Below are 24,654 nucleotides of genomic sequence, written 5' to 3' on the forward strand. Positions count from 1 at the left end.
AGGTAATTTTATATGTGAATTGATTTACAAATGAAGTAAATGTGAAATGAAGTATATATATATATATTTAATGTGAATGTAAAATGAAGAAATCTATTGTCAACATTTATATTTTAACAATAAAGTCAGCAATAAACATGATCTGTTCTGCACAATATAATGATTGACAAGGACAGCACATGCACAGTCGTTGCTACTGCCAGTTTACAAGAAGAGCTTTAATGAGTTTGTTGATAAAAAGTGACACTTTTCAACGGTTAGACTTGTCAGGACAGAACGAGGGACGCGCTCCAGCAACATTTACACAAAGCAAGATTCAAGTATTTGACTGGATGGAGTTCCTCGTGTACAAATGATCTTTCAATACAAACAGAATGCTCTGGCACTAATTCCACATTGTTTAAGCGTTTATTTTCTACTCCCTCTTTGTTTTCTCTCTCCTCCCGCTACTCATTTCTTCAGTTTCTTCTGCGCCGCTTTCTTCTTCACCAGTTGTAACCGTTTCATGGCGTTAAGTTGGGACTCTTGGGACGTTGGTGCTTTGTCGCCTGGTGGAGCTTTTGACCCGTTCCCATTGTTCCCGTTACCTCCTCCGTTGTTTCCTCCGTTCCCTCCTCCACTTGCTTGCGAGCCACTCGGGGAGCCGGCCCCCGATGAAGAAGACCCTTTACTTTGGCTTTCACCGCTCGCTGAGCGGTTTAGTGGCTGCTTACCCAGAGTCAGGGGCGGAGGAGGTTTTAGAGGCGCCTGGCTCGAGCCGTTTCCGTTGCCGCTCCCGGGTGTCTTTGCACTCCCGAGTCCCGACTTGGCTCCTGCTAGCCCAGACAGCCCGGCAGGTTTCTGGCTAGAGGGAGTTGTCAAGGTCTTGTGGCTCCCACTTGGGCCCGAGGAACCGAGTTTGGAGCTGGCAGGAAGAGACGGGCCCGTCTTGGCGCCAAATGCAGCCCAGCCTGTCAGACCGCTGCCTGAGGAGGAGGAGCTGCTGCTGCTGGTGGGGTTGGCTGATGTTGTGGATGCCTGAAATGATAAAGCAGTTACCACAACTATCACAGTGCAACACAAATTCAACAGAGACTAAGATTTCATTGTCATATTGCAATAATAACATTTAGAAGACTCCAACGTCCCCGCAGTCAAACAACACCTCATTGAGTTCAGGGTTCACTAAAGCAGTTCACTTGATAAAGCCTTTAGGCCTGTGGGCATATTTGACATTTTAAGAAATATAGTGAGGAAAGCTTTTACTATTAACCGAAGCTCCAAGGCAAGTGGGACAGCCCCACTTTAATTAATGTAACCATTTAGCTTGGGTATACCCATCTCTTCTACTACTTCAGGTGATACATTACAAAGATATACGCTCTGCAGTCGCCATAAAGAAAAGGGGCTTAACCTTTTTTGCTTTCATTTAAAACACGTCTGTACATGTATGAGGGAAGTTAGCGGGACACTTAGTTTGGGACAAGTTAAAGAAACTCAAAATGAAAGAAATGGGTCATCAGCAAGAAGTTTTAGATTTAAAACTATCCCCAGGGGAGAAGACTGATCCTTTACCTACGAACAGGTACCACTAGTACGGGCCATACAATACTCAGTAGAACACCAAGTGTGTCATAATTCACTGAAAATAGTCCCCAAGAAAGAAGAGATATGGACTAACACATTGTGTTAGCCTCATCCTTGAATACATCTTCAGATCACTGTGTCGTAGAGCAAGACATGTCACTCAGCAGATTGTACCTGCAAAGCTAGACAATGCCTCAACGTCCTTACTTGAGCAAAACTCCCAAACTGACTTGAATTAGCATAATTCACTGACGACAAGGCAACATGTTTTCTGTCAAAATAACTCTGGAGGTGAACTCCGATAAGGAAAAGTGAAACCCACTCCCTCGGGAGAAACGATACTCTACTGCAACACTAAAGCAGGAGTTATGTCGACGGTTTTTAGGAGCAGTTGTTGCACATCGACAGCTCTTCTCTCACTTGCTACCAGAAATAACTTCAGGACACCGAATCCTTGTTTCTGCTCGACTCCAGGGCGACGCAGGAGCACATGATGTTATTGTGGATCAAAAAAGGCGGCGCACAGCCATATTAGTTAACGCTGTACCTTCACTTCTGTTCTTTTGAAGGCTTGGAAGGTGCTGGCGGTGTCGGGCTTGGCTTTAAGCTCCGTCTTTTTCACCAGTGTGTCTTTCACAACGGGCGCTGAAGACGCAGAGGCAGGGGACGGCTTCTGTGGAGGTTTCGATGCCTGGTGGACGAAGAAAAAAAATCAAAGTTAGTTTTAGAAGCAATACCAATTCAGAAACCACGAACACAACTATGCACCGATTAGTCACATAAACATCGACTACATACAAGGAATATCGTTTATTTTCCTCACCATACGTTTCATTTGCCTGGTGCAGCGGGCACAATACCACACAAGTCGTGGATCGTTCACTTCTTTGTCGGTCACTTGGGGCTTGTGACAGTCCTGGTGGTACAGATTATGGCACTCCTGGCACTCAACCAACTGGTTTCCCATTGTCACCGTCATTTGTCTTCGGCAATGGAAATGCACGTTGCAGGTTAGTACTCAGACATGAAGTAGAATGAATGTGGAACGCATGCGGACATAGTTGCTAATAATTACGACGTACCTGCAAACCACACAAGCCAGACCCATTTCCATGGCAAAGTCGTCGGCATTGGTCTCATCGTAGTCGTTTATGTTTGGCAGAAGGTCTTTGCTCGTCTGGACGGTGATCGGAGACGAGCGATTCTCCGGTTTCTCCAAACGAGGCTTCTTCGGAGGTTCCACCTCACTCAACTCAACCCTGACCTGTTTGCCGGTCGGACAGAAAGAGGCCATAAGTGCCAACATTGTCAAATAGTAGCAAGCTTGTTCATTATTTTACAGTCCGATATGGAATCATGCACACGTTCGTCTTGCACTTTAAAGAGGAAATATCTGGACTAATAAAACATTATTTTTTGTGCGGCTATGTTTTTATCCCTTACCTTCTCAACAGGTCTCTTCTCCACCTCTTTCTTACTCTTTTCCGAGCTGGACTTACTACTGCTACTGCTGCTGCTGGAGGACGAGGAACTTGAGGAGGACTTGGAGTCCTGTTTACTTAAGCTCAGTTTTGACACAGATCCCTTGGACACTTCGACATCCTGAGGATACACAATGATATTACACAATACTTGGCATTCAGTTGCATAAGTGACATACCGATGAATTGAAAGAGTAATGAACAATAAGGTACAGCGTGAATAAAAACTTAGGATGCATCAACATAAGAAACGTGAGGAAGTCCTTACTTTTTGTAATGAACGGTAGCATGAGTCACTTCCTCTTGAAAGGGACTCATCTAGCAAAGCTTTGAGTTTCTCAACGGAGTCTTTACTCTTGGAGTGCAGGTAACTCAGTCCCTTTAGGAAGATGGGATCCAGCTCCAGACTGACAGGTCCAGCCATGGCTTGAACTGGGAATTATAAAATAAAGTCAGCCGTTTAGACTTTGGCTACAGCTTTATCAAACACAACGGCTATAGAAGACACGTTAGGTTACACAAATGTAGATATTGTAGTGTTAACTTGGACTGACATTTGACTTGGCTGAGAGTTTAAGGATTAAATACAGACCGAAACACTTACATTTAATTGATTGAGAGAACAAAATGCCTTTTAAAAAGGGATTAAATCTCTACAGATCTTTGCTACAGCCATTACAAAGCTGTACTACAGTTAAAACAAAAAGGTTTCTTGCATCTGCATCCTCCTCCTAGCTGGAATCACTCACAGTCTTTAGGTTCATTCTCACATTTAGCTATATTAGATTGTCACTCTGATGCTCAATTTACACATTTGTGTTGCACCGGGTTGTCAGATCTAACCTACGCCCACTGGGTTGACTCTAAAATGTCCTTATTGTCCTGAACAAAATAAATACATACCTTAAAATTGAGTTAATGTGGCTGCTCTGTAACGTTAGCCCGGAGCAGAAACACAAGAGCACAGTACTAACGGCACAGTAGCTAAAGTTACATTTCCCGTCAGATGTCAGATATAAACCCAAGTTCACGGGTTAATATGTTAAATTATATTACGTTACCTCACAGTCTGCTTCTGGTAAAAACCTGCCCTTTAACCCGGTATTTTCGTTTTGGAGAGCAACTGACGTTAACGGTTGACTTCCTACATGAGAAGCAGCCGGGGCGGACGCAACCGCTAAATATGTCCGGAATCCACGCGCGGAACCTTGTGTGGAAATGGGTTTTACTCAGAAATATGATATAACTTTACGCTCTACATGTAATGTGTAATATATGTACCACGTATATGGTAAAGTAATTTAATGTAGCGTTTTGGTTGTGATACATATGTCCATTAGTATTGAATCGTAGGTTTTGACAGCAGACAGTTGATGGCGCTGTGGAGCTAGCTTAGCTTTAGCACAAGGAAAGAAGAAGCATCACTGCAGGAAGTGTGTATCATAACAACGTGCTTGTATTCATATTGCCGGTATACATTCGCGTTACTGAATCTGCTGTAAGTCTCTCTTAATGTCCTTTTATGTGCCGGATCCTAAATGTTCAGCTAACACGTTCTTGCTGCCATAGTTTCCCTGTGTTTTTCTCTCCACAGTACTTGTAACGATGACGCACACCGAGGAAAAGCAACAACATCTCTCCCTCTATCTAGAAGTTTGTTCCCAAAATGAAGAGCCCAGTCTTCCGCTGCACACCTCCATCGCCCTGTTTCTCCTGTCCTACTGTGAGTGCAAGTCTTTCAAAGTGTCCCTAGTCTTCACCAAACCTGCCAGCTCCCAGTCCCTGAAGAGTCAGCTGCCAGACTGTTTGGATGTGTCTCACGTTCAGCTGGAGGATATCCCCCAGCTGGTGAGGGGCTGCCGTCTCCCTGCTGTTTTGGATGAGTCTGGGAGGCTGTGCAGGGCAGGGCTGGCGGTGGTGCTGAGACATATCATCAACAAGACCTTGGAGGCTGACCCTTCTAGAAATGATGTGTTGGCTCTGCTGGGATTCAAGAAGACCTGTCTGAAGGCCTGTGCTGAGGTTAGTGTCACGTGATCGAGTCCACAACTGTTGCACCTTCAGCAAGGACTGCAGGAGTTTTGACCCTTTAACTCAACATCACTCACTCGATGTGTACTCTGGAGTCAATGTCATGACAGTATCACTTTGAATCCAGATTGTACACGCATGAATTGAATTGAAACACTGTGTCTGAGATATGATAGGATACTATCCATATTGATTTAGTGTACATAGTGGCGTAGTGCTTTTATGTCAGTCAAAAATACCAGTGATTAATCATTTATTTGAAAGGAACTGTAACATCAGAATAAGCGTACAATAACGTTTTATTTTTATTTTGTATTTAGCCTTTAATTAACCATTGAGATCAAATATTTCCACACACATAGGAGACCTGGCCAAGAATAGCAGCAACACAGAGTTTCAACAAGTAACATAAAAGCACATTATTGATTTGTGTGACATTCACATAATTATTCCTCTTTTTATTGCTAGTTTATCCTTCTTCTGTAGTCCGTGCACAGCAGGTCAGTTGAACGTGCGAGCATGAAAAGTGTGTGTACAGGCAGAAATACAATCCAACATGGAGAATAAACGTGGATAAATGTGGATTTCTTTCAGTTACAGCATGCAGATTAGGGTTTGGTCACATTAACATTATACTTACACAGACGTCAATAATAAACAGTTTACCAATGTCTTTCAGTTTTAAGCTTTTCCACTGACAGTGCTGTATTTTCTTTCCTCGCTCTCAGGTGAGCAAGTGGACCAGACTGTGTGAAATTGGCATCCCCTCTGCCGTTGAAGAATACCTCAAAAATCCCTCAAATCAATATCAGCAGCTGCCTCTCTCCATCCTCACCCTCGAGCGAAGGCTAGCGGAGCCTGTCAAAGTGCACAATGATGACAAGATACGGAGACAGAAACTGCAAGAGCAGAGACGGAACATAAAGAATGAGTCGCCCGAAGGGAACCCAGACTCTGAGTCCAAACGCAGACAGTCACCTCAGGTCAGCGACGGACTTGAGCTCAGGGCGGCTCTGGCCAAGCTGTCAGTGGATTCAGTTCCCACTTTGCCCACCAGAGAGAACTCTGAGATCAGGAAAGTGAAGACCACAGACCTGCCTCCGCTGGAGCACGTGTTTGCTGAAGGCCTGTACTTCACTCTGACAGATGTGGTGCTGCTGCCATGCGTCTATCATTACCTGGTAAGGGCCTTGGAGTTTCTGATTTATGTTTGAGTGCTGTTAGTAATGAACCCTTGTGGTTAAAGGACCCTGCTCCAGTTACTACCTTAGGTTAGCGGATCGTTTCGTATCATGAATACACGTCGAATGCCCATTTAATGTTGGTAATAACGGCTGTATTTCCCGTATGAGCCTTGTGCTATTAATGCGTTGACACACTGTGAACTTTCTAACATTTACTGTAAGCAAAAACACCATTATTGTGCCGTGAGCAATCAAGTGTAGCCATGCGAGGCTTTGTCTCTGAACATAAACAGCAACACGCATGATTTAAAGTCATGTCATAGAGATGGTGCCATCCAGGCTACAGATCCCCTCCCCTCCCCCCCCCCTCTCTCCTTATGTTTATTTCCTGCCATTTTAATGTCTTTATTATAGTTATGGTTTTGACACTCTGGTCCGGGTGAGCAGGCAGTACACCCAAAGTCTTTCAGATCCATCCAGGCAGAAAGTTGAGTTAAGAAGAGTCGCTGCATCAGACTTGGCAGAGGTTGTGCTCTCAAAGGTGGTCTAGAGAGCCACCTGGCAAAGAGTGATAACACTGTATGGGAGGGTTTCTATTCATATTCAGCAGGATGAAAATGCATTTCAGTGACTTTCATTTTGACTACGTTTCCTCTCTCTCTCTGCAACAGATCAAGAGTTGGATGCTTGTTGATCTTTAAAAGTCTTAAATTAAAAAAGGAAATTCTGCAAGACCGCAAAAGCTCACAATCTGAATTTCTGAGTGTTCATTACGTAGAGTGAGTGCATAATTTACAAGTAAAGTTGGTGGCAGGGATTTAAGAAGCTGCAGCAGAGACCCCGGAGTACCACAGCTGTTTAGTTCACTGGTATATTGTTATTGATCAGGAGTGCTGCGCTGTCAAGGCAGTGAAGTGTCTCTCAACCTCCATTTCACCCTTCAACCGCCTCAAACTGTTCCTCGACGGTGGGAATGAACCGAAGTCCTCACAATGAGGCTTTTAGTAGTCAGCTGTGCTCCAGTGGTTTCCAGTTTCACACTCAGTCTGGCGTGTCTCCTCTCAACGGCCGTCACTGTCCACGATACATGCGCCTCACGACGGGTCCTTTCCACTCCACCCACTTGTCATACTGCAGCGTCCCCCCCCCCCTTGTGTCTTTGTCCCTCCTTTGTCTTCACACACACAAGTGACACTGGGCCTCTCATCATGTCTCTGTTTGTGTCTTTACCCTCCCCAACTGCCAACGCTGCTTCTAAGTGTTGTTCACGACTCTCGTGCACCCGTCCACCAGCAGCGTGGCGAGTGAATGCTGCTGGAACCTGACACCCCGCTCCGCTGGAGATGACATGTCGGATGAGTCACTTAATCAATATCTCTGTTTTTCTTTCATTCCCTTTTTTTCGTGTCTTTTGATAGTGTTCCCTCCAAGCCCACGCTGCGAGCTCTCTACAGCAGCTCCCCCACCTGCTGCGTTGGTACAGCCGTGTTCAGGAGGTACCCGGGGTCCTTCGGGCATCCAAAGCTTGCGGGATGGCTTTTTCCACCCCCGAAGTTCCCACGTCCTGCCTCCCGGCGCCTTCAGAGGAGGACAACCCACCTGGCCTATTGGAGCAAGAAGAAGGCCCGGAGAAGAGCCCACAGCTTCCCTTTGTCGGAGGCCCCAGACCGACAATGACTAAACTCAAAGTAAATAATTACATTTCTTTACTCATTTCTCATCATGTTTTTCCGACCTCTCTGTGGACACACACACACACACACACACACACACACACACACACACACACACACACATATTTGCTCCCTGTAAGTTAGAGGAGCTGTGTCCCAGTGTTCCTTCACACCGCTGGGTTTGAAGCCTCCAACTGGTTGTTAACTATTATCCCTGTAATTTCAAACACCCATTTTTCTGCTGATTGCGACTCTCAGTTTGTGTTTTGGCTTCTGGCAGTCTTCCTTAATTGTCGCATTTTCCGTCTTTCTGTCAGCTGCTCAAACATTACATTAAGTGCTTTCAGTCACAGAATTAACATTTTAAGTGGGCTGCTTTAGAGATGCTTGTCTGCATACAGGGTTTTCTTCTTACTGAGGTTGTTTGTATGACAAATATTTGTATCAGTCAAGACAAACTAACACACACAAGAAAAGAATAATAGAATCTGTTTATATGAACAGTATTGCGCTGCCCTCGGTGCATTATAAAATGCACCATTCAGTTTTATCAGTGAATAAGGTTGCCACTTGCAATAGTGCAGATGATGCACATTCAGCCTCTCCTCATTTCAGGTGCAATAAAAACAATGAATCCAGTCCGGAACTAAACAAAGTTTTATAGCCAGACTAAGTCGTTTATTGTAATGGCTGAATATTTAAGTGAAAAGAGACACGACGGCACACAATAGTAGTATAAAATGTCCACACTAAAATGCAGTTCCCTCAGGAAGCATTGTAAGACACCCTCAGTCCCACAATTTATAGTGTTCTTAGCCCGATAGCACCACATACTGCCCCTACAACACTTTTCCAGAAGGAGATAAGCAGGCCCAGCTGTTTAAAAAGGAGACGGCCCCCTCAGCCCTGACTAACCTCTCACTACTCCAAACTGTTCTCCTGGCCCCGGCTCTCTGCTCTCTCAGCACAGATATTTCTGTCATTTCCTGCTGGCCTATAACAACGTGACTTTTTTAAAGTGACGGGAAGAGAGGACGGGGAGAAAGCAGTATTTGGAGAGTTTTAGTGAGCCGGGTGGTCAGGACGGGGATGTGCCTTCAACAGGCCACGCTACTGGATTACATTTAGTGAGGCACAGATGTGCACAAATGACAGTTTGCATGGCAGGTTGAAATCATCAGACATTAAAACTGCAAGGAATGTACACACACACACACACACACACACACACACACACACACACACACACACACACACACACACACACACAATGGCCACCATTCTTTCTTGGCTAGGGGGATTACAAGCATGGCTGCGTGTCGCCACCATCATGTCTGCACTGCAGCTGTTGTGTTGTCTTGGCCAAGGTGTGCGTCTGTGTGTCTGTGTGTGTGTGTGTCTGTGTGTCTGTGTGTGTGTGTGTCTGTGTGTCTGTGTGTGTGTGTGTCCTCATATACGACTGTTTGCGTCCCCAAGGCAAGTACACGGAGACAGAGAGGTCTGCCGTCTGACACACGATCCTTCACTGCTGCTAACCAGCAGCACCAGACTCATCCTGCCACTCCATCCACAATATAAATGGCTCATAAACTCTCCCTCTTTCTCACTTCAGTTAACACACGCTGATGCATGCCAGTCAAACTGCCTGTGCAATGAGCTGTAGAGAAGCAACCTGTGATTCAAATGTAAACAAAAGAGAGCCCTACCACCAAAATTCAAGACTCAAGTCTGAAGCCTTGCTGCTGTCACTTGACTGATTGACAGGTCTTTTAAATACAGTTTTGTAACATTTAGAGAAAAGTCTGTGAAAGCAGTAGACTACGGGAAGGAATAGTGCGTTGAATTCAAATGCAGGGACATTTTGGATGTTCTGTTGGCAAGTCAAGTCAAATTAAATTGCCCAGTATCACACATTTACCTCACAAGGTTTTACAATCTGTAGAGCTTACGACTCCCTCTGTCTTTTCCGACCCTCACTTCAGATAAGGAAGAACTCCCCTAAAAAACCTTAAACAGGGAAAAACACTGGAAGAAACCTCAGGGAGAGTATCTGACGAGGGATCCCTCTCCCAGGACGGACAGACGTGCAATAGATGTCGTGTGTACAGGATAAACAACATAATAATGACAAAATGATGCATAAAATGTACATGGGGAGAAGAGGACACAGACACACAACCTCCTCTCCCATCATGTGAGGTGGAAAGAGGACACGCCTACCCAAACACACAAGAAACAAAACTGAAGCACATGATTCACACGGATAGGAGAAAAAGAAACAAACACACAGAGAGAGAGAGAGACGAGGCAGAATGTTTGCAGAATGGGGCTCACAGGAAAGCCGGTGTCCCAGAAACTGGGATTACTGAAAGTCCTGTGTCCCTGTGGAAACTCATGCGCTACAACTAACCAGCTGTGTGGCACGTTACTTATTCCTTTCAGTCCTCAGCGGGGCATTAGGGTTTGGTCATTGCTTGGGACTCATCTCTAGCAGCTTGAATGTAGTGTCCACCTTAATGCGACTTCACAATATGACTGGTGCATTGTGAACATGTGGCCTAACCTACACGTGTCACAGCTTGAGCTCTTGAACCGTCGTCTTGCTGCTGATCCTTTTCGTACAGATCTTATATTTGAGCTCTTGACTTGCCAGCATGTGCCTGACACTGTATCTTATTCATTTGCACAGTCAACTGATGTGCTTACAAATGTTTTAATATATTTTAATTGCTTACCTTTTTATTCAGTATCAATAGAGTTTTCCAGATGTTGAGTTAAATCATGACCAGAACATGTGGACCATGGCTGTTGACAAACTGTGTGCTAGTGGAAACGCTTCAAACAGAATCGCTTGTTTAGATTCATTTGTGATTTGTTATACCTCGCATGTCTTCATCCAGTGACTTCCAGCTCCATTGCAATGCAATTCAGTAGAGCAGTTTTCTAATGCAGTGTGTGCTACTGTGTGACACTTAAGATGTGCCAGCATTTAAACTTAAATTAAGAACAGAACGTGAAGAGGTCACAGTGTTGACGTTGTGTCAAACACGTCTGTGTGTTGTGTTGCAGAGATATCTCCTGACATTAGCATGCTAACAGCTAGCTGCGCTCCATCCTGTATGGAATACCACTTGTTCCTCTAGGGGCGATAGTGAGTCAGTGTAGATCCAGTCTGCACTCAGTGCAGAGAGAAGAAGTACACTACAGCCATGGTCTGTGTCTGTTTTATAGTTTGTTTATTGGATTACTTTCTAAGTGGCAGAAACGAGTGTATATCTGTCTGCAGCCCCGGGAAACGGCGTAGCTTCAGTTAGCAGTTAGCTCGAGTTCAGCCACAGCACCGGGGGAACTGCAGACTCCTGTTGCTGCGGCGACGCAGGTCCAGCATCTCACTGTGACTGCCGGCGTTGGGGCTTCTTCTGACCTCTCTCCTCCGCCGGCAGGCTGCTCTCCTCGCTGCTGCGCCGCCAACAGGAAGACGAGTCACTTTGGATTTAGTCCAATTTTTATTGCAGTTTTCTGACAGTTTGGTTGAATTTTGGTACATTGAGTAAAAGCAATACATAATATAAAGAATACAATAAATATGCCAAACTACTAGAACTAAAATATAAACTTTAGATGTTGTATGGACCCATACAACAGCAGGTAGCTCAGAATTACACATTAAACCTTTTTAAAGTAAATTAAGTAGAAAGAATATTAGAACAGGGAATGTTAATGTAACGTTGCACAAAGCCACAGTTCAGCCCCACCGTAGTGAACACACAACTTAAGTAGTTGTGTCAGCAAATATTGCAGGACTGTTATAATGCTGCATTACATCATTACATCATTTAACTATATACTTGCTGTGACTATAGGGCTGGGCATTACGCTGTAATAGAAGCTACACTACAATAATTGTGCAACACCATTGCACCTCTATAATCTTCTGTAGTGTAGTATGTATTTCCAGTTTTATTGTAGTCATAGCTAAATGCACAATATAAAAAGAGAACTCGAACAAAGCATTACATTAGTGTAATGTCACTGCACCTTGTTGAAAAGAAATGCGAGCGTCTGTTGCCGGCAGCTCAAACCCCGTTTACACCTTAATCATAAAGTGATTTCATATTTATCAGTGGCCCAATTATCAGATTTAATTCTGAAGCCCACTGAAACATACAGCTGCTAGAAAAGATTTCCGCACGAGATGTTTTTGCATTAATGTGTTTGCAACAATAACGACTCCTTTTGATACCATGTGTCTCGGCTTATGCTCACGCGCTTTACTTGTCAGTGTCTCTCCAGTAAACACCTCTGAAGTGTTTAGGACGAGCAGGAGTGATGCAGCGGTGTCTCTTGAGAGAGTAATAAGAGCACTAGCACTGGCCTTTCCTCTGTTCATCGCTTCATACCAGCGTGAGCAACGTAACAAAGGGATTGTTCGAGAATGGGTGCTCTTGAAAATCGCTTCATTACAACTCTTTCCACCACAGAACGTCAAGCCTGTAGAGGGGTTTCCATGGTAACATGTTTATTTGTGTGTGTGTGTGTGTGTGTGTGTGTGTGTGTGTGTGTGTGTGTGTGTGTTCCTCCCCTAGGAAAATGGCATCGAGGCAGTCTTTGCTCCTCACCCTTGCCCGGCCTGGACCCTCCCGTGGGACAGTTTACCAGGCGCTATCAACCCCACCGAAGGTAAAGTCAAATCTCTGCCTTGTGGCTCCTCCTCCTTTGCGTTCTCCGTTTTCCTCGTGCCCTCCGGCCCCCACACTCTCTGCTGTGCTCTTTTGGCTCCTTTTCTTTCTCTCTTTTTTCTTCTTCTTCTGTTTTCTTGCTGCTATCTGCCTTTTTACCTCCCCCATCTCTTAATCTGCACGCCTCCACGTTACACCTACTCCCTCTTTCTTTACTTCATTACTCCGTGAAAGTCTAAACAAATACGACGGATACTGTAAGAGCGAGGAGTGTGCATAAACATTTGCATAAAACCTTCCCGTGCTACTGTGGCCTGGTGAATTTCAGTGGCACCTTGCCCCCCCCTTCAAAAGATAAATATTAGCATGTGACAGATCGCTGAGCTTTTCTGTTGAGCCTCAGCTGGATGTTTTCCCCCTAATGAAGTCTCAAAGTGGCGTCCTCCTTGTGTTGTGGGGTGAAACAGGTCTGTGACTCGAACAGCAGGAGCACACGAGAACACGCACACGCTGAACTTGTGCGTACGCCTTAGTGGTCGCTGATTGCAGGGAGAACGGTATCTGCGACGGTCTTGTGATCGCTGCCCCAGGTGGCGCTGGCGAAGCGGAGAGAAGAGTCTCCCGTTCTCTCCCCTGCATTGTTTTTTCTTATTAGCGAGACGTCTTGAGTCGCCGCTGATGCTAAATGATATGAATGCATGTGTTGGAGCTGCAGTAATAAATCAGTGTTATTGTTCATAAGAAACAATGTGTGTGTGTGTGTGTGTACATACATAATATGAATATTTAGACGTTTCCTTTTCTCTTCATCATTCATTTCTTGCTTCCTGCCATTTTCACTCGGCTGGAGCATCGTGACGAGCAGAAGTGCATTCTCGTCGCTTATCCCTCCGCTTATCAGAGAGCAAGGGAAATTGAAAGCGGAGAGGTATTTCATTATCAAGATATACTGTGTGCCATGAGTTCAGCTTCCTTTTCCCTCTCTCCGGGCTCTTGTGTTTGTGCGGGCCTCGCTCACACTTCATTACCCCCTGAAGCGTCCTGCGAATGAACTTTAGTAGAACTTCAAGTCTAAACGACAAGAACTGTATATTTTAAGAGCCGTGGTTACAAAGTGCGTTCCATTGCGGGGAGTAGTTGAAACCGAGTGACGCGAAACGAAATGGACACTGAATATGCATGACATCGCCACCGTACGCGATGCTGACCCTGACCCTGAGAGGACGAGTTTGCAGTCCATCTCTTATTTTTTATTTAATTGAGATGCAATGATTAATTTGATTGAATGCAGAATGCGCTGGTTGTATGACAGAGTCCATTTCTAATGCTTCAATATTCTTCCTCACATGAATCCACTATGACCTCGATTCAAACCGGTTCTTTAATTTGTTTATTGCTTAAATTGCTGCTGGAATGAAGTCAGCAATATTAGGACAGTGACGGTCCTTTGAAAAAACCCCCCAAAAAAACCCTCCTTTGTCACCACGTCTGTCGATTCGGGAACATTTCTCATTGTCCTTGTCATTGAGCATTGTCCTAAAATTGGGGGACTACGAGTCCTATAATAATGACGAGAACAGCCGTAGTGTAAGTAGAGCATTATAACTTAAAGTCAGCCCCTTTTAACCCGATACTCACTGTTTCGTTTCGAGTACAAAGTGCTATATTAGAGTCAACACGATGACATCCCTATCTCACTGCTTGTGAATCCACTGTACTAACTGTCATTTGTACAACCATTCTGAAGCCTATCCAAGTATTTCCACTGTACTCCATCCCCAAAACCACCACTGACATCCAAACAGAAGTGCTCTTGATGGTGTGGGCCGCGTATCTATTCTGAGAAAGAGATGGACTACGTGTTTTTTTTTGTCAGCACTCTGCATGATAAACGGCACTGTTGATATCCCCCTTCTGCTGGCGTCGGGTTTGGAGGTAGCCGCTGCGTTTCAGTGCCGTGTAATTTAAAGAGGAGCAGAGACGAAAGGCAGACGATTTGTTCTGAACCCCAGCGCGAGGGCTTTCCCATCCATCTGCCTTCAGTTTGCACAAATGGCTGCACACATGCCCACACGTACTACAGGATGAAGTTCCCCCCCCCCCCTTACATATGCATAAATATTTCCACAGCTGCAAAACTAATACGACACCACAGGTCTTCGAAAGCGGTCTTGTTTATATGTATTGGCTTTATATTTGCATGTGAGCGCATGTACAGTTTTTGCATTGACTGTAGAGTAACTGTAGAGTCCCCCCCCCCCCCCCCCGAAAGGGTAAAAGCAGTGCCCTTTACAGTCAGCACTTTAACCTTGTGATGGTTGTTTCATTTGAAATCCATATTGCTGGTATAGAGCCAAAACTATAAATAAAGAATCTATCACTGTCTTGAAACTTTATGATTTCACTGTATGTTTCTTTCAGACTGTGACGGCCTCAGAGTTGGCCATATAGTTCATATTTACTTTAACAAAACAGACGTAAGATAATCTCACCTTAATGCACACTTACTTTATATAGCTCCGGTGTATTAACCCAGCTAATTGGCCTTCAGTCCTCCACACTGACGCTCAGGTATGCACGACGTATAGAGGAACAAAGAGACCTCTGTGCGTGGGAGCTGTTTGCATTTTTGCCCGTCTTGTGTAGAGGGCTGCTTTGCTAATTGTGATGAGGGGCTGTCTGCAGACACGTAAACATCCGTGTGAATACAGAGGCCATTGTGTACAGCCAGTCGGCGTCTCATCTGCAGCGCTTCACCTAATAGAGGGAGAAGGGGAGGCAGCGAATAAAGCGGGTTAGAATGATGGAGTGTGTGACAGCGGGAGATTGAGATAGCTCGAAGAGAGACAAGGGTTATCTGGGGAAAACAAGGCAGAGGGGGGGGAGAAGAAAAAAAAGGGTCAACGAGACAATCGGGAGGGGGGCTGGTGTGGAAACTGCGTAGTTGTCATGCTTGAGACATGCTGCTGTTCAGTCCTCGGGGTTGTTTTGGTACAAGGAGGTGAGATGAGTTTCCATGTCTTTTTTCTCAGGTTACACGAGTATGACAGAAGTGGAACTGCTGGAGAGAACGCTGGCTCCCCTTGTCTCGTGTCAAATTATTTAATTAACACCGTTGCTATCTGCATCGTTTGCTTAAATAGATCTGCACTGTACTTTTTTTTTTAATTGAAGAAACTAATTAAATGTCCAGATGTGAAAAAAAAACCCAGTAGCATCTCTTTGTTTCCAAGAGACACAAAAAAAAAAAAGAATCTTAGTGTCGTGGCCTTTCCTGGTGCTCAGTGAAATACTCTAATAAATAAAATATGAGCCTCGTGAGCTCAGGCATTGGGAGATGCTGATTATCTCAAAATTGTGTTCAGCGAGCCAAAAAATTGTTTTCCCAATTAATCGGTCTACCACTAATCTTATCCCAGTCATGATGCAACATCCTTACGTAACCCAGGCAACCAGCCGAGACACCAGGAAGTTACTGTGCCTGCCCGAGAAATAGCATAACATAACCCACAATGTGATGTTCTTACATTTGGTTTATTGCACAGATTAAACCAATGAGATGTTAATAATTTCAAGGTGCTGGTACCTTTAGACAGTCGGCGGCTTCCTCCTGTTCTCAGCTGGTTGTATCTTCATGTTCACCGTGCAGACATGAGGGAGGCATCGATCTTCTCATCTGACTCTCGGCGAGAAAGAGAATACGCCTACTTCTCAAGTTTAACTGCTCCTTGAACATCCGCCATATTCTGTTCTAAAAAACCACTTTGAAATCTCTCTTTTTGTACGCTTACCATCAGAGGTCTTCAACAGGGGGTCCGCAACATTTGTGGTTGATTGGACAATTTTCTTTTCTTTTTTTATAATTTAAATATATATATTTATTTAAACCAATTTCTTTTCCACAAATTTAAATGTTTTTAAATACACATTAACATGAATCCAACATATTGTAGAGGATGGATAAATGGAGGCAGAAGACGTTATCAGTCAGCAATGCACACATTCAGTATTAACTGAATAGCTGAGCTACGTTTATACATGGCACTAGGCCCAGATTATTATAAAACACAATTATATACAACATATCTAGTCTCCCTGGAGCAACTTGGGGTTAAGTACCTTGCTCAGGGGTATCTAATGGTGGCAGCCCTGAACTCACAACCTTCTGGTGTTTTGTTTGGAAGGCGTACAACTAGACCACTAGGCCATCCCCACCCTCCATCTCTCCATCCGTTTGAGCAGTGGTCCCCAACCACCGGTCTTGCCTTGACGTGATACTTTACTTCAAAAAATTATGCCCACAAGCAACAATGAGTGGAAAACAAACGTCTTTAATAAAGAGCTTTTTTGGAAAGACTCAATGAGGAGACATTTAAAAGACAATATCAGGAGTCACTTAAAATACGTGTTTACCGTCGCACATGAGGCAACGAAGCCTTCATAATGGCTTCGCCGGCACCCGGCGTTAAAAGACAAGCCCTTGGAGTTTTTTTGAAAGAAAACATGAACAAGAAGGACATAAACAATTAGTGATGGTCACCACATCAACATATGCGAGTGCACTGAGAGCGTCATAGTTAGTGACTAACCGTGTCGCTAAGAGAAGAAACCTTTTACTATTGGTGAAGGATTTATACCGGCTCGTTGCAGAGACACAAGCTCAGGGTTAGGGTTAGGGTTAGGGTTAGGGCCGTATTTTTACGTCATATTTATTCCCCACCCCGTCCTCCCCCCCCTCCCGGTCCACGGACAAATTGTTTTACATGAAACCGGTCCGTGGCATAAAAAAGGTTGGGGACCGCTGAGTTTGAAGGTCCTTGGCCTGAAAGACGTTGAAGACCCCCGCTTTACATTATGTGTTGTATCGTCTAAAACATTTTCCTTCCCGCTCCGTACTGAGCTGGCTCCATTCTTAAACCTGCAATACCTGATTGTTTCGTCCACTTGTGGGCAACGAGCTGTGAACACAACACCGACGTATTCTCCCCTTTTTTATAAGAACTTGTTGAAAGATGCTAATACTCAGTGATAATGGAAGCTCGTGCGGGTTAAGTGTCAAGTGGTTTCACAGCATCCTGAGGCGGAAATAAAAGGTGTTATGACAGCTGAGCTGAAACTTTCTACTACTTCACAGACCTCCTCCTGCATCATCATCTTTTTTTGTAATTTAAATCCCAATAGAAAGCAGAAGTCTCAGCTTTGCAATGCTTTGCTTGTTTTCCACACACGTCTAATGAGAAGTTAAACATCTGCCTCATTCAGCTTCCATATTGCTGTGGAAATAGGAAGACCTGTCTGTAAGATGCATCCATGCGATATAATCAAACTACAACGTTCAAATATTTTATTACGTAGGTGGATTTTTATTGAATTTGATTTAAAGCTGTTGAATGTGCTCTGATGCGGCGCCGCTGTGTTGTTTTCATCCACTGTTAAGTCTGTTTCGTCTGTGATTTCCCCTCAGGCATATCATCTCTTGTTGAACTTAGATGAAGATAATTAGCTGGATTTGATTCAAGTCCAGATTTATGAACTACCCTTTAAATATGTAGACTAAGAAAATGATGAAAATGTAAAGTGCGCCCTCAGGAAACGGATCAGTTTTTCTCAGCTGCACTCGAGTGCATTATCGTTAACTTAGAATAAAGGGTTATTGCAAAGATGTCATCTTCCTACTTATGGAGAATATATTTTTTATTTTTAAGAGGATCATGACATCCTTCACATTTACGTACTGTCTGATGATACGGTTCAAATAGTGTTTTATGTGATTTTAATCAGTGTAAGGTATTTGTACAAATAATTCTCCTTACAAGGTTCATTCACAGGAGATGATTCAGCTGCCGGTTTACATATCTGTTGTTTGAAATGTGTTCTTCTGGATTCAGGCAGGAGTTCCTCTCTTATAAACTGCACCTCACAGGACAGTCTGTCGGCCATTATCCCCAAATCGAAAAACCACCGGCCTTCTCTGGTTTTAAATCAATATATTTGTTTTAACAATGGATCAAATGATAATGTGATCTGCGCTTCCCCTCAGCTCTGGGCTAGCTGATGGAAATAATGTCGCTTAAGAGGCAGATATTTCTCAGAGGAGTCGGTGGAGGGAGACTAAAAGGAGAGCGAATATCTCACCCATCTGCCAAGTGGGCCAAAAAACACGTCTTAAAATTAATTCTAGTGTTGTTTCGTGTCTGCTGGGCAAATGTTTGCCAACACGTTCATCCGTCTATCTGTATTGCAGCCCTCACCTGTGGTCATGCTTTCAGCAACGAATTAAGGATTAGCGTGGATTGTATCTCTTTGAGTCCAAGGTTACCTCTCTTAAGACACAATAGACCATACTCATCATTTATTATGAATCCATCTGGTGGATGGAAACATCCGTACTTGAACAGCAGAAATGTTTTTTTTATTGACTTGACATCTTCAACTTTGTAATCATACATCGATTTTCAGGAAACTCGAAATGTAATTGATTGAAATATTTAGATTTAATTTCCCCGTGTTAACCGTGGAGCGTGAGCACAACACTTCGGTCATCCAACATGAATTGGAGTGTATTTGGATGTTTTTTCTCCCCTCCTGTCCGGCTGTCAGGCTGAACGCAGCTCTGCTGAGGGAAACGCAGCCGGCTTAGTTACAGATCGGTTTAACTGCTGGCCTGCATATTACCACATCAGCTTAGTGCAGAGATAATGTTGACTGATTCGCTCTCGCTTTCCTCCTCTGTGTTCTTCTGCAAATGCATTCAGTGTTTTGGGGACTGTGAGTTCAAAACAAGTGACAAGGGCAAAGTCGAGGCAAGATTATATATATATATATATATATATATATATATATATATATATAAAAAAAGAAAAAAAAGTCTGTCTGCCTGTCAGGTTCTTGTCAAAAGGTGCTTGCCATCCTTAGGCTTCTGTCAGACAAATGTCAAGGGTAATCTAGATGGAAGATTAGTGGGTTGATTCACAAATTCTACTTGTACCAGTTGATGAGAGACAGTTATCCAACTCTAAGTGTAACTCACTGATCTTGTCACCTTTTCAAAAATTCAATTCTCTAACTCCAAACGCTTGTAATGAATAAAATATTCCACCTCAAGAGTGTCTTGTTGGATGTTTGATCTGGGAATCCAAGAGTTTCAAAGGGAGATTAGTAGGAATTGCAACATTTCTTAAAGAGCATATGTGCCAGACTAACTTTGATCCCCTTTCACACACGTCCTTGAGACAAGACGACACATTTCTGCACTTCTGCAATAAAAAAAAACCTCTACAGCCCAGTAAGGTTGTACTTAGCTAAATGCTAATGTCAACATTCTGCTAGTCTGCTATTCTGCAAGTGCTAACAATGACGACGCTAACATGCTGTTTTAGCAGGATAATGTTAACTGTATTCACCATCTTAGTTCAGTTACTAATTAGCGCTAAACACAAAGTACACCTGAAGCTGACGGTAATATTAGTTTTGCAGGGTTTTGACAATAAGCCGAAAGTATGGAACAAATGCAAAACTTCACCTTATTTTGGCTCAGAGTCCCATCAACATGATTACAATGAACATGAACGTCATTACCACATTTCATGACGAGACATTTCTCCCAAAACCACAAATGTTTTCATCTTCACGAGGGGAAGGCAAGCGATCACCGAAGTCATGAGGTCTCATCGTCTGGGTGCCGTGAATGTTGGTACAAACTGTTGCGTCCGTCAGTCCAGTAGAAGTTGAGATATTTCACCGGATAAGTAAAGACTTTGACCAGGATCAGTAGACTTCATCATCTGGATAGCATCAGTGTTTGGACAATACTTCATGAACATCTTGCAATAACTGTCCAGATATTTCCGTCTGCGGTGGAAAGATTGTCCGACACATCGGCTTTGCCTCGAGCGCGCACAGCTAGCATTGGCTAACAGCTAGCGTTGGCTAACAGCTAGCATTGGCTAACAGCTGCGCGTTTGTAAGCGTGCACATCTTCTGTTCGCCTCGAGCAGAGTTGCGCCAGCTGTGCCTGTGCAATGGAAGGTAAATTGCCTGTTTATTAAAACATTTGTAAAAGTTTTTTTTTGTTGCTGAGCATATGTTAATACAAACGCATAGATGTGATGTGATGAAAATGTTGTTATTGAACATTAGCAGGGATATCTGTGTGTACCGTGTGCTGGCGTTTAGTAACACCTCATTCTCTCGGGCTCGCCGCTCCAAACCTGCTGCGGCTCCCAAATCACTCCTCTCATTCTCAATTAATTGAACTCATTAGAGCCTTTTAAATTGGAGATTTAAAGATACGCAGTAAACATGCACAAGCACAACAGGCAACCGGCTTTGTTGGTCCCAATTAGAGGGATAATTGGCACTTTATTTCTACAATTCAAGTTCAAACACATCTAGACTCCCCGGAGGAGTACCGCAGAGTTTCACTTCTCTGTGTGCAGTGATGTTTGAGTTGTGCCCGTTTAAAATGCAGAGCCACTGGCTGCCTTCATGATGAGCTCGCTGCAAATGTCATATCATGAATATTCATTTCTCTCCTTTAGTTTAGTTTCGTTCAATAATCTCTGGTGAGGCATTGCAGGGTGGGTATGGAGGGGAGAGGACGATTGGCCTAACCAGCTTTCACTGGGTTCTGGATTACATAGTGTTTCATACGCCGTTTTCACTGCACTCATAATTAATTACCGATTTAGTGTTTTCAGCCCTGAGAAGAATGTAAAACTGAGTATTTTCTCAGCAGGCCTTTTCTGCTGGAGCACCGTTTAACACGCGTCGTCTATTAAAATGTAATGTAGAGATGAATGTTATAACTGTTCTGTTATCTTTTAGTTGTTGATACTTTATGTACCTCACTCTAGCCTTCATAGAGAAATGACAGAAGTGTTCTGCTGACTTTGTTTTTGCTGCTACATACATAATACAATAATATAATAAAAATGGGCCATGCTGCATTATGGTGTCCGGCAGTGGCTCAGTCAGTAGGGGCTTGGACTGTGAGCCGTAGGGTTGCTGGTTCAAGTCACCGATCCGACCTAAAGAAATGGAGTGTGACTTCTACTTGGAGAGGTCCCAGTTCACCTCCTGCCCTGCCGTGGTGCCCTTGAGCAAGGCACAGGACATCAAATCAAATGTTGAGAAGCAGTGTGTGTCTGACATGTTAAAAGACAAGTCATAGATGTTCGCATCACTTGCCTTGTTTATTATTTCACCATTTGGTGAGTCACAACAAGTGGTTAACTGTTGGCCATGGTTTTAGCCTCATGTGGTTCTTTTTAAAAAATAAATGTTTAAGCCGCGTGACGACGCTTTAAAGCGCACATTGAACGATTTCTGAATACAAACTGACAGTTGACTATTCTTTCTTTCTCCTCTTAAGGAAATAGTAAAATAATCTCACTGTAGTCGACAAGAATGTGCTCATAACATGTTCCGCTGCGGTCTTGAACCAATTCAGTTTCCCAAATTAGCAACTTAAGTTTAAAACACGATTCTCCATTTGGAAAGATGCTCCGTGCAGCTGTCGGTTTTATTTGTACAATTTGTGGCTTGGCAAGTTATGAAGTTATGCGTGCTCACAGACTGTTGTTGATTACAGGAGACACAGAACAGGTCGTGTGTGCTTTGAGTTTGTTCCTTCTGTCTGGTCTCTTCGTCTCTCTCTGTCTCTGCACTATTTCCTCCTTTATTTTGTCTCATTCTATAAAGGTTGTCCTCCTCCGCCTGCCCTGCATTCTTACATTTGTACCTCAAGCTATAAGAATTGCTTTGACATGAAAGGTATTCAACGTATTTACTCCTCACAACACACATGAAGCATGTTGCCGTTCCCACCACTACATGCACCACTTTTGTATTTGTTCCCCTCCCTGGACAAAGTGATCTCACGAGAGATGGGAAGAAAAAGGCTCAGAGCTTATTATTGTGTTGTGTATCTGGTGAAACGCTGTAATAGATGATGGGTCATGTTTGGTTTGAGAGTGTACACTCAAGTGTCCAATCGGGGCAGCGACCTCCCCCCAGTGCCTTCGGCTAATTTGGCTCAAAAGAATGTTGTGAATGGATCTTGGCATTTGTGTCTCCGTTGTCTGTGTTCAACGTTTGGTCGTTAGAGGAGTTTTCCCCCCTCGTGTTCTTCAACACCCGCATGGTGTCGGCTCACACCGCTAATAGGGGCGAGTTGTCATTCGTGTGTGTTTTGTCTGTTTCTGCATCTACGGACCATTTAACAATACATATAAATCACCGAAGTAGCAGGGGCCGCCATAGCTCTACCTTTTCACATTATGGTAACAATAATAGCTTTTAGATGTGTCGCTCGCATCCCCGGAGTTATATAGTGTAATATGTTATATTTTGTCCAAGGTTTGGGCTACCTGCAAGAGTTGGAGACAGGAAGTGCTTTTTTCTTTTGCATGCATGTGGCGATGAAGATTCATCTAAATCCTGCTCTGATTACTCAAAGGTCACGTGTAGTGTTTGTGGACAATCTGCAATCAGGAAATAAGATACATATTGAATATAAGTGTATACTGTCGATCACTAAAAATAAATGTGCATTGCAGAAAACGCTTACACACTCTGCACACGATAGGAAATGTTCTCTGCGCTCACCGCGAGGTCAGACGCGGAGCCTGGCGGTGAAGAGAGCTAGTTAGTTTTGTTTCTATGGTGCTTCACACAGCTGTTATCGCATCGGTTAAGCTTTGAAAGGTCAGCGGCAATCGAGGTCAAAGTGGAAATAATTTAAACTTTGAGCAATCGGTGGGGATTTCCGAGCGCTGCTGCCTGGTCGGGCGGCACCGCTCTCTCCACGGGGAAACAACGACACATCATGTGAAAACAGCTTAAAGGGTTAATGAGTTGAAATCTGCTGAAGAAAGAGTATTTGTTGTGGAAACTTTCAAACCCCTGGAGTCTCCCTCCGCAGTGACGTTATAGACTTAACGCACAGACCTGAAGGGAGAATGCGTTTATTATCTGGCAACCCCAACGCTCCTGTAAGACAACCAGGAGTAGCAGGGACTGGAGTCCAGCCAGCCTTTATTTATCCTTGAGTTAGCAACGCAAGACTAGAGCTAAAAGCCTTACTGGCTGGAAGAGTTTTACAAAGGTGGCAGGCCAAAAGACGTTGACACGTCCCTCCACAGATGCCAGCGTTGTGCCACTTACTCCCTTACTTTGACAGCTCCGGCGGAGCACAGAGAGCAAGAGATGAAGGGGAAGAGAGTGCACTGAATAAAAACACACTACTTAGTTTGAAAGAGCAATAAGGGAAAGGTTTTCAGGAGTCATAACAGGAAGAACCGCTCGAATGAAGTGTTTTTAATCTTTCGTTTTTCAGTAACTATTTCTTACATTCGTACCGTATTTAAATTGTTTTTTTTATAGACAAAACTTGGAAAGGTTAGACCATCGACATTTTGCTCGCATTTGTGAGGAATAAAACATTGATGATGCTCGTTCTGTTGTGCATACACATCTTGAACCTGTGGTTATGCAACCAAACTTCACACTTCACTTTACGTCGTCTCTCTAAAGGACTTTCTGTTTCAGTGTGGTGGCAAGAGGGCCTGCATGCACAGACCTTCCTCATATGCAGCACAAAAAATAGGGCGGGGACACTGTACACCTGCACTTGAGCGCCAACAAGCATGTGAGCACGTGCATGTACGTTGACACCCAATATAGTATAAACAGATCCGTGTGCGTGTCAGTTTTGGCACTTTAAGGTGAAATGAAAGACACATCACTGTATGTAGTGTTGAAGTTTGACAAATGGACAAATATTCAATGATACTTCAGTTTAGCTGAGCATAGGAACGAGTATTTCCATTGTGTTCACAGTTGGTCAGTTGGAAAGCGAATGGCACGAAGTACCGTGAGCGTTTTGGGAAACTCTGTGTACAAGAACTCACTTTCTTTTGTACACAGGTTTATATATTAAAGTTATTAAAGTCCACCTCAAGTCCACAAACTGAGCAAAATCCTATGTTTTTCTCCCGCTGTGGACATGGTTTACGGATGTGTCAGCGTGTGGGTAGCC

At 43.8% G+C, this 24,654-nt stretch overlaps 2 protein-coding genes across 5 annotated transcripts in view; one reads left to right on the forward strand and one right to left on the reverse strand.

Annotated features, from left to right (window-relative positions):
• Nucleotides 1-182: 182 nt before the first annotated feature.
• ints12 (integrator complex subunit 12) lies at nucleotides 183-4,834 on the reverse strand. Of its 3 annotated transcripts, none has more exons than XM_029433439.1 (7): nucleotides 4,813-4,834; nucleotides 3,316-3,479; nucleotides 3,010-3,168; nucleotides 2,649-2,830; nucleotides 2,390-2,549; nucleotides 2,114-2,257; nucleotides 183-1,017 (listed from the first exon to the last, which is right to left on the reverse strand). In XM_029433439.1, the coding sequence occupies exons 2-7, from the start codon at nucleotides 3,469-3,471 to the stop codon at nucleotides 451-453; spliced, it is 1,368 nt and encodes a 455-aa protein (XP_029289299.1). In that variant the 5' UTR covers nucleotides 3,472-3,479; nucleotides 4,813-4,834; the 3' UTR covers nucleotides 183-450. The 3 variants fall into 3 exon arrangements, with proteins under 3 accessions (XP_029289299.1, XP_029289281.1, XP_029289291.1); XM_029433421.1 differs by lacking the exon at nucleotides 4,813-4,834 and adding an exon at nucleotides 4,109-4,259; XM_029433431.1 differs by lacking the exon at nucleotides 4,813-4,834 and adding an exon at nucleotides 3,951-4,099.
• gstcd (glutathione S-transferase, C-terminal domain containing) overlaps nucleotides 4,208-24,654 on the forward strand; it is a 43,571-nt gene continuing 23,124 nt past the window's right edge. The window contains exons 1-5 of one of the 2 annotated variants that reach the window (XM_029433405.1): nucleotides 4,208-4,545; nucleotides 4,642-5,069; nucleotides 5,807-6,259; nucleotides 7,681-7,950; nucleotides 12,522-12,615. In XM_029433405.1, coding sequence (XP_029289265.1) covers nucleotides 4,653-5,069; nucleotides 5,807-6,259; nucleotides 7,681-7,950; nucleotides 12,522-12,615 — 1,234 coding nt within the window. In that variant the 5' untranslated portion in view covers nucleotides 4,208-4,545; nucleotides 4,642-4,652. Of the gene's footprint in view, nucleotides 4,546-4,590; nucleotides 5,070-5,806; nucleotides 6,260-7,680; nucleotides 7,951-12,521; nucleotides 12,616-24,654 lie in introns of those variants that run through there. The other variant, XM_029433412.1, reaches the window with a different exon arrangement.

The sequence above is a fragment of the Cottoperca gobio genome, chromosome 1 (genome assembly GCF_900634415.1).
Source record: "Cottoperca gobio chromosome 1, fCotGob3.1, whole genome shotgun sequence".
NCBI lineage: Eukaryota > Metazoa > Chordata > Actinopteri > Perciformes > Bovichtidae > Cottoperca > Cottoperca gobio.

Bases quoted from the DNA above. Each gene is read 5' to 3' on its own strand.
- ints12 (XM_029433439.1), bottom strand. From the start codon at position 3,471: ATGGCTGGACCTGTCAGTCTGGAGCTGGATCCCATCTTCCTAAAGGGA. The intron at 2,831-3,009 runs GTAAGGGATAAA...ACCGGCAAACAG, and splicing joins AGAAGAGACCTGTTGAGAAG to GTCAGGGTTGAGTTGAGTGA. The intron at 2,550-2,648 runs GTACGTCGTAAT...CCATTGCCGAAG, and splicing joins CTGGCTTGTGTGGTTTGCAG to ACAAATGACGGTGACAATGG.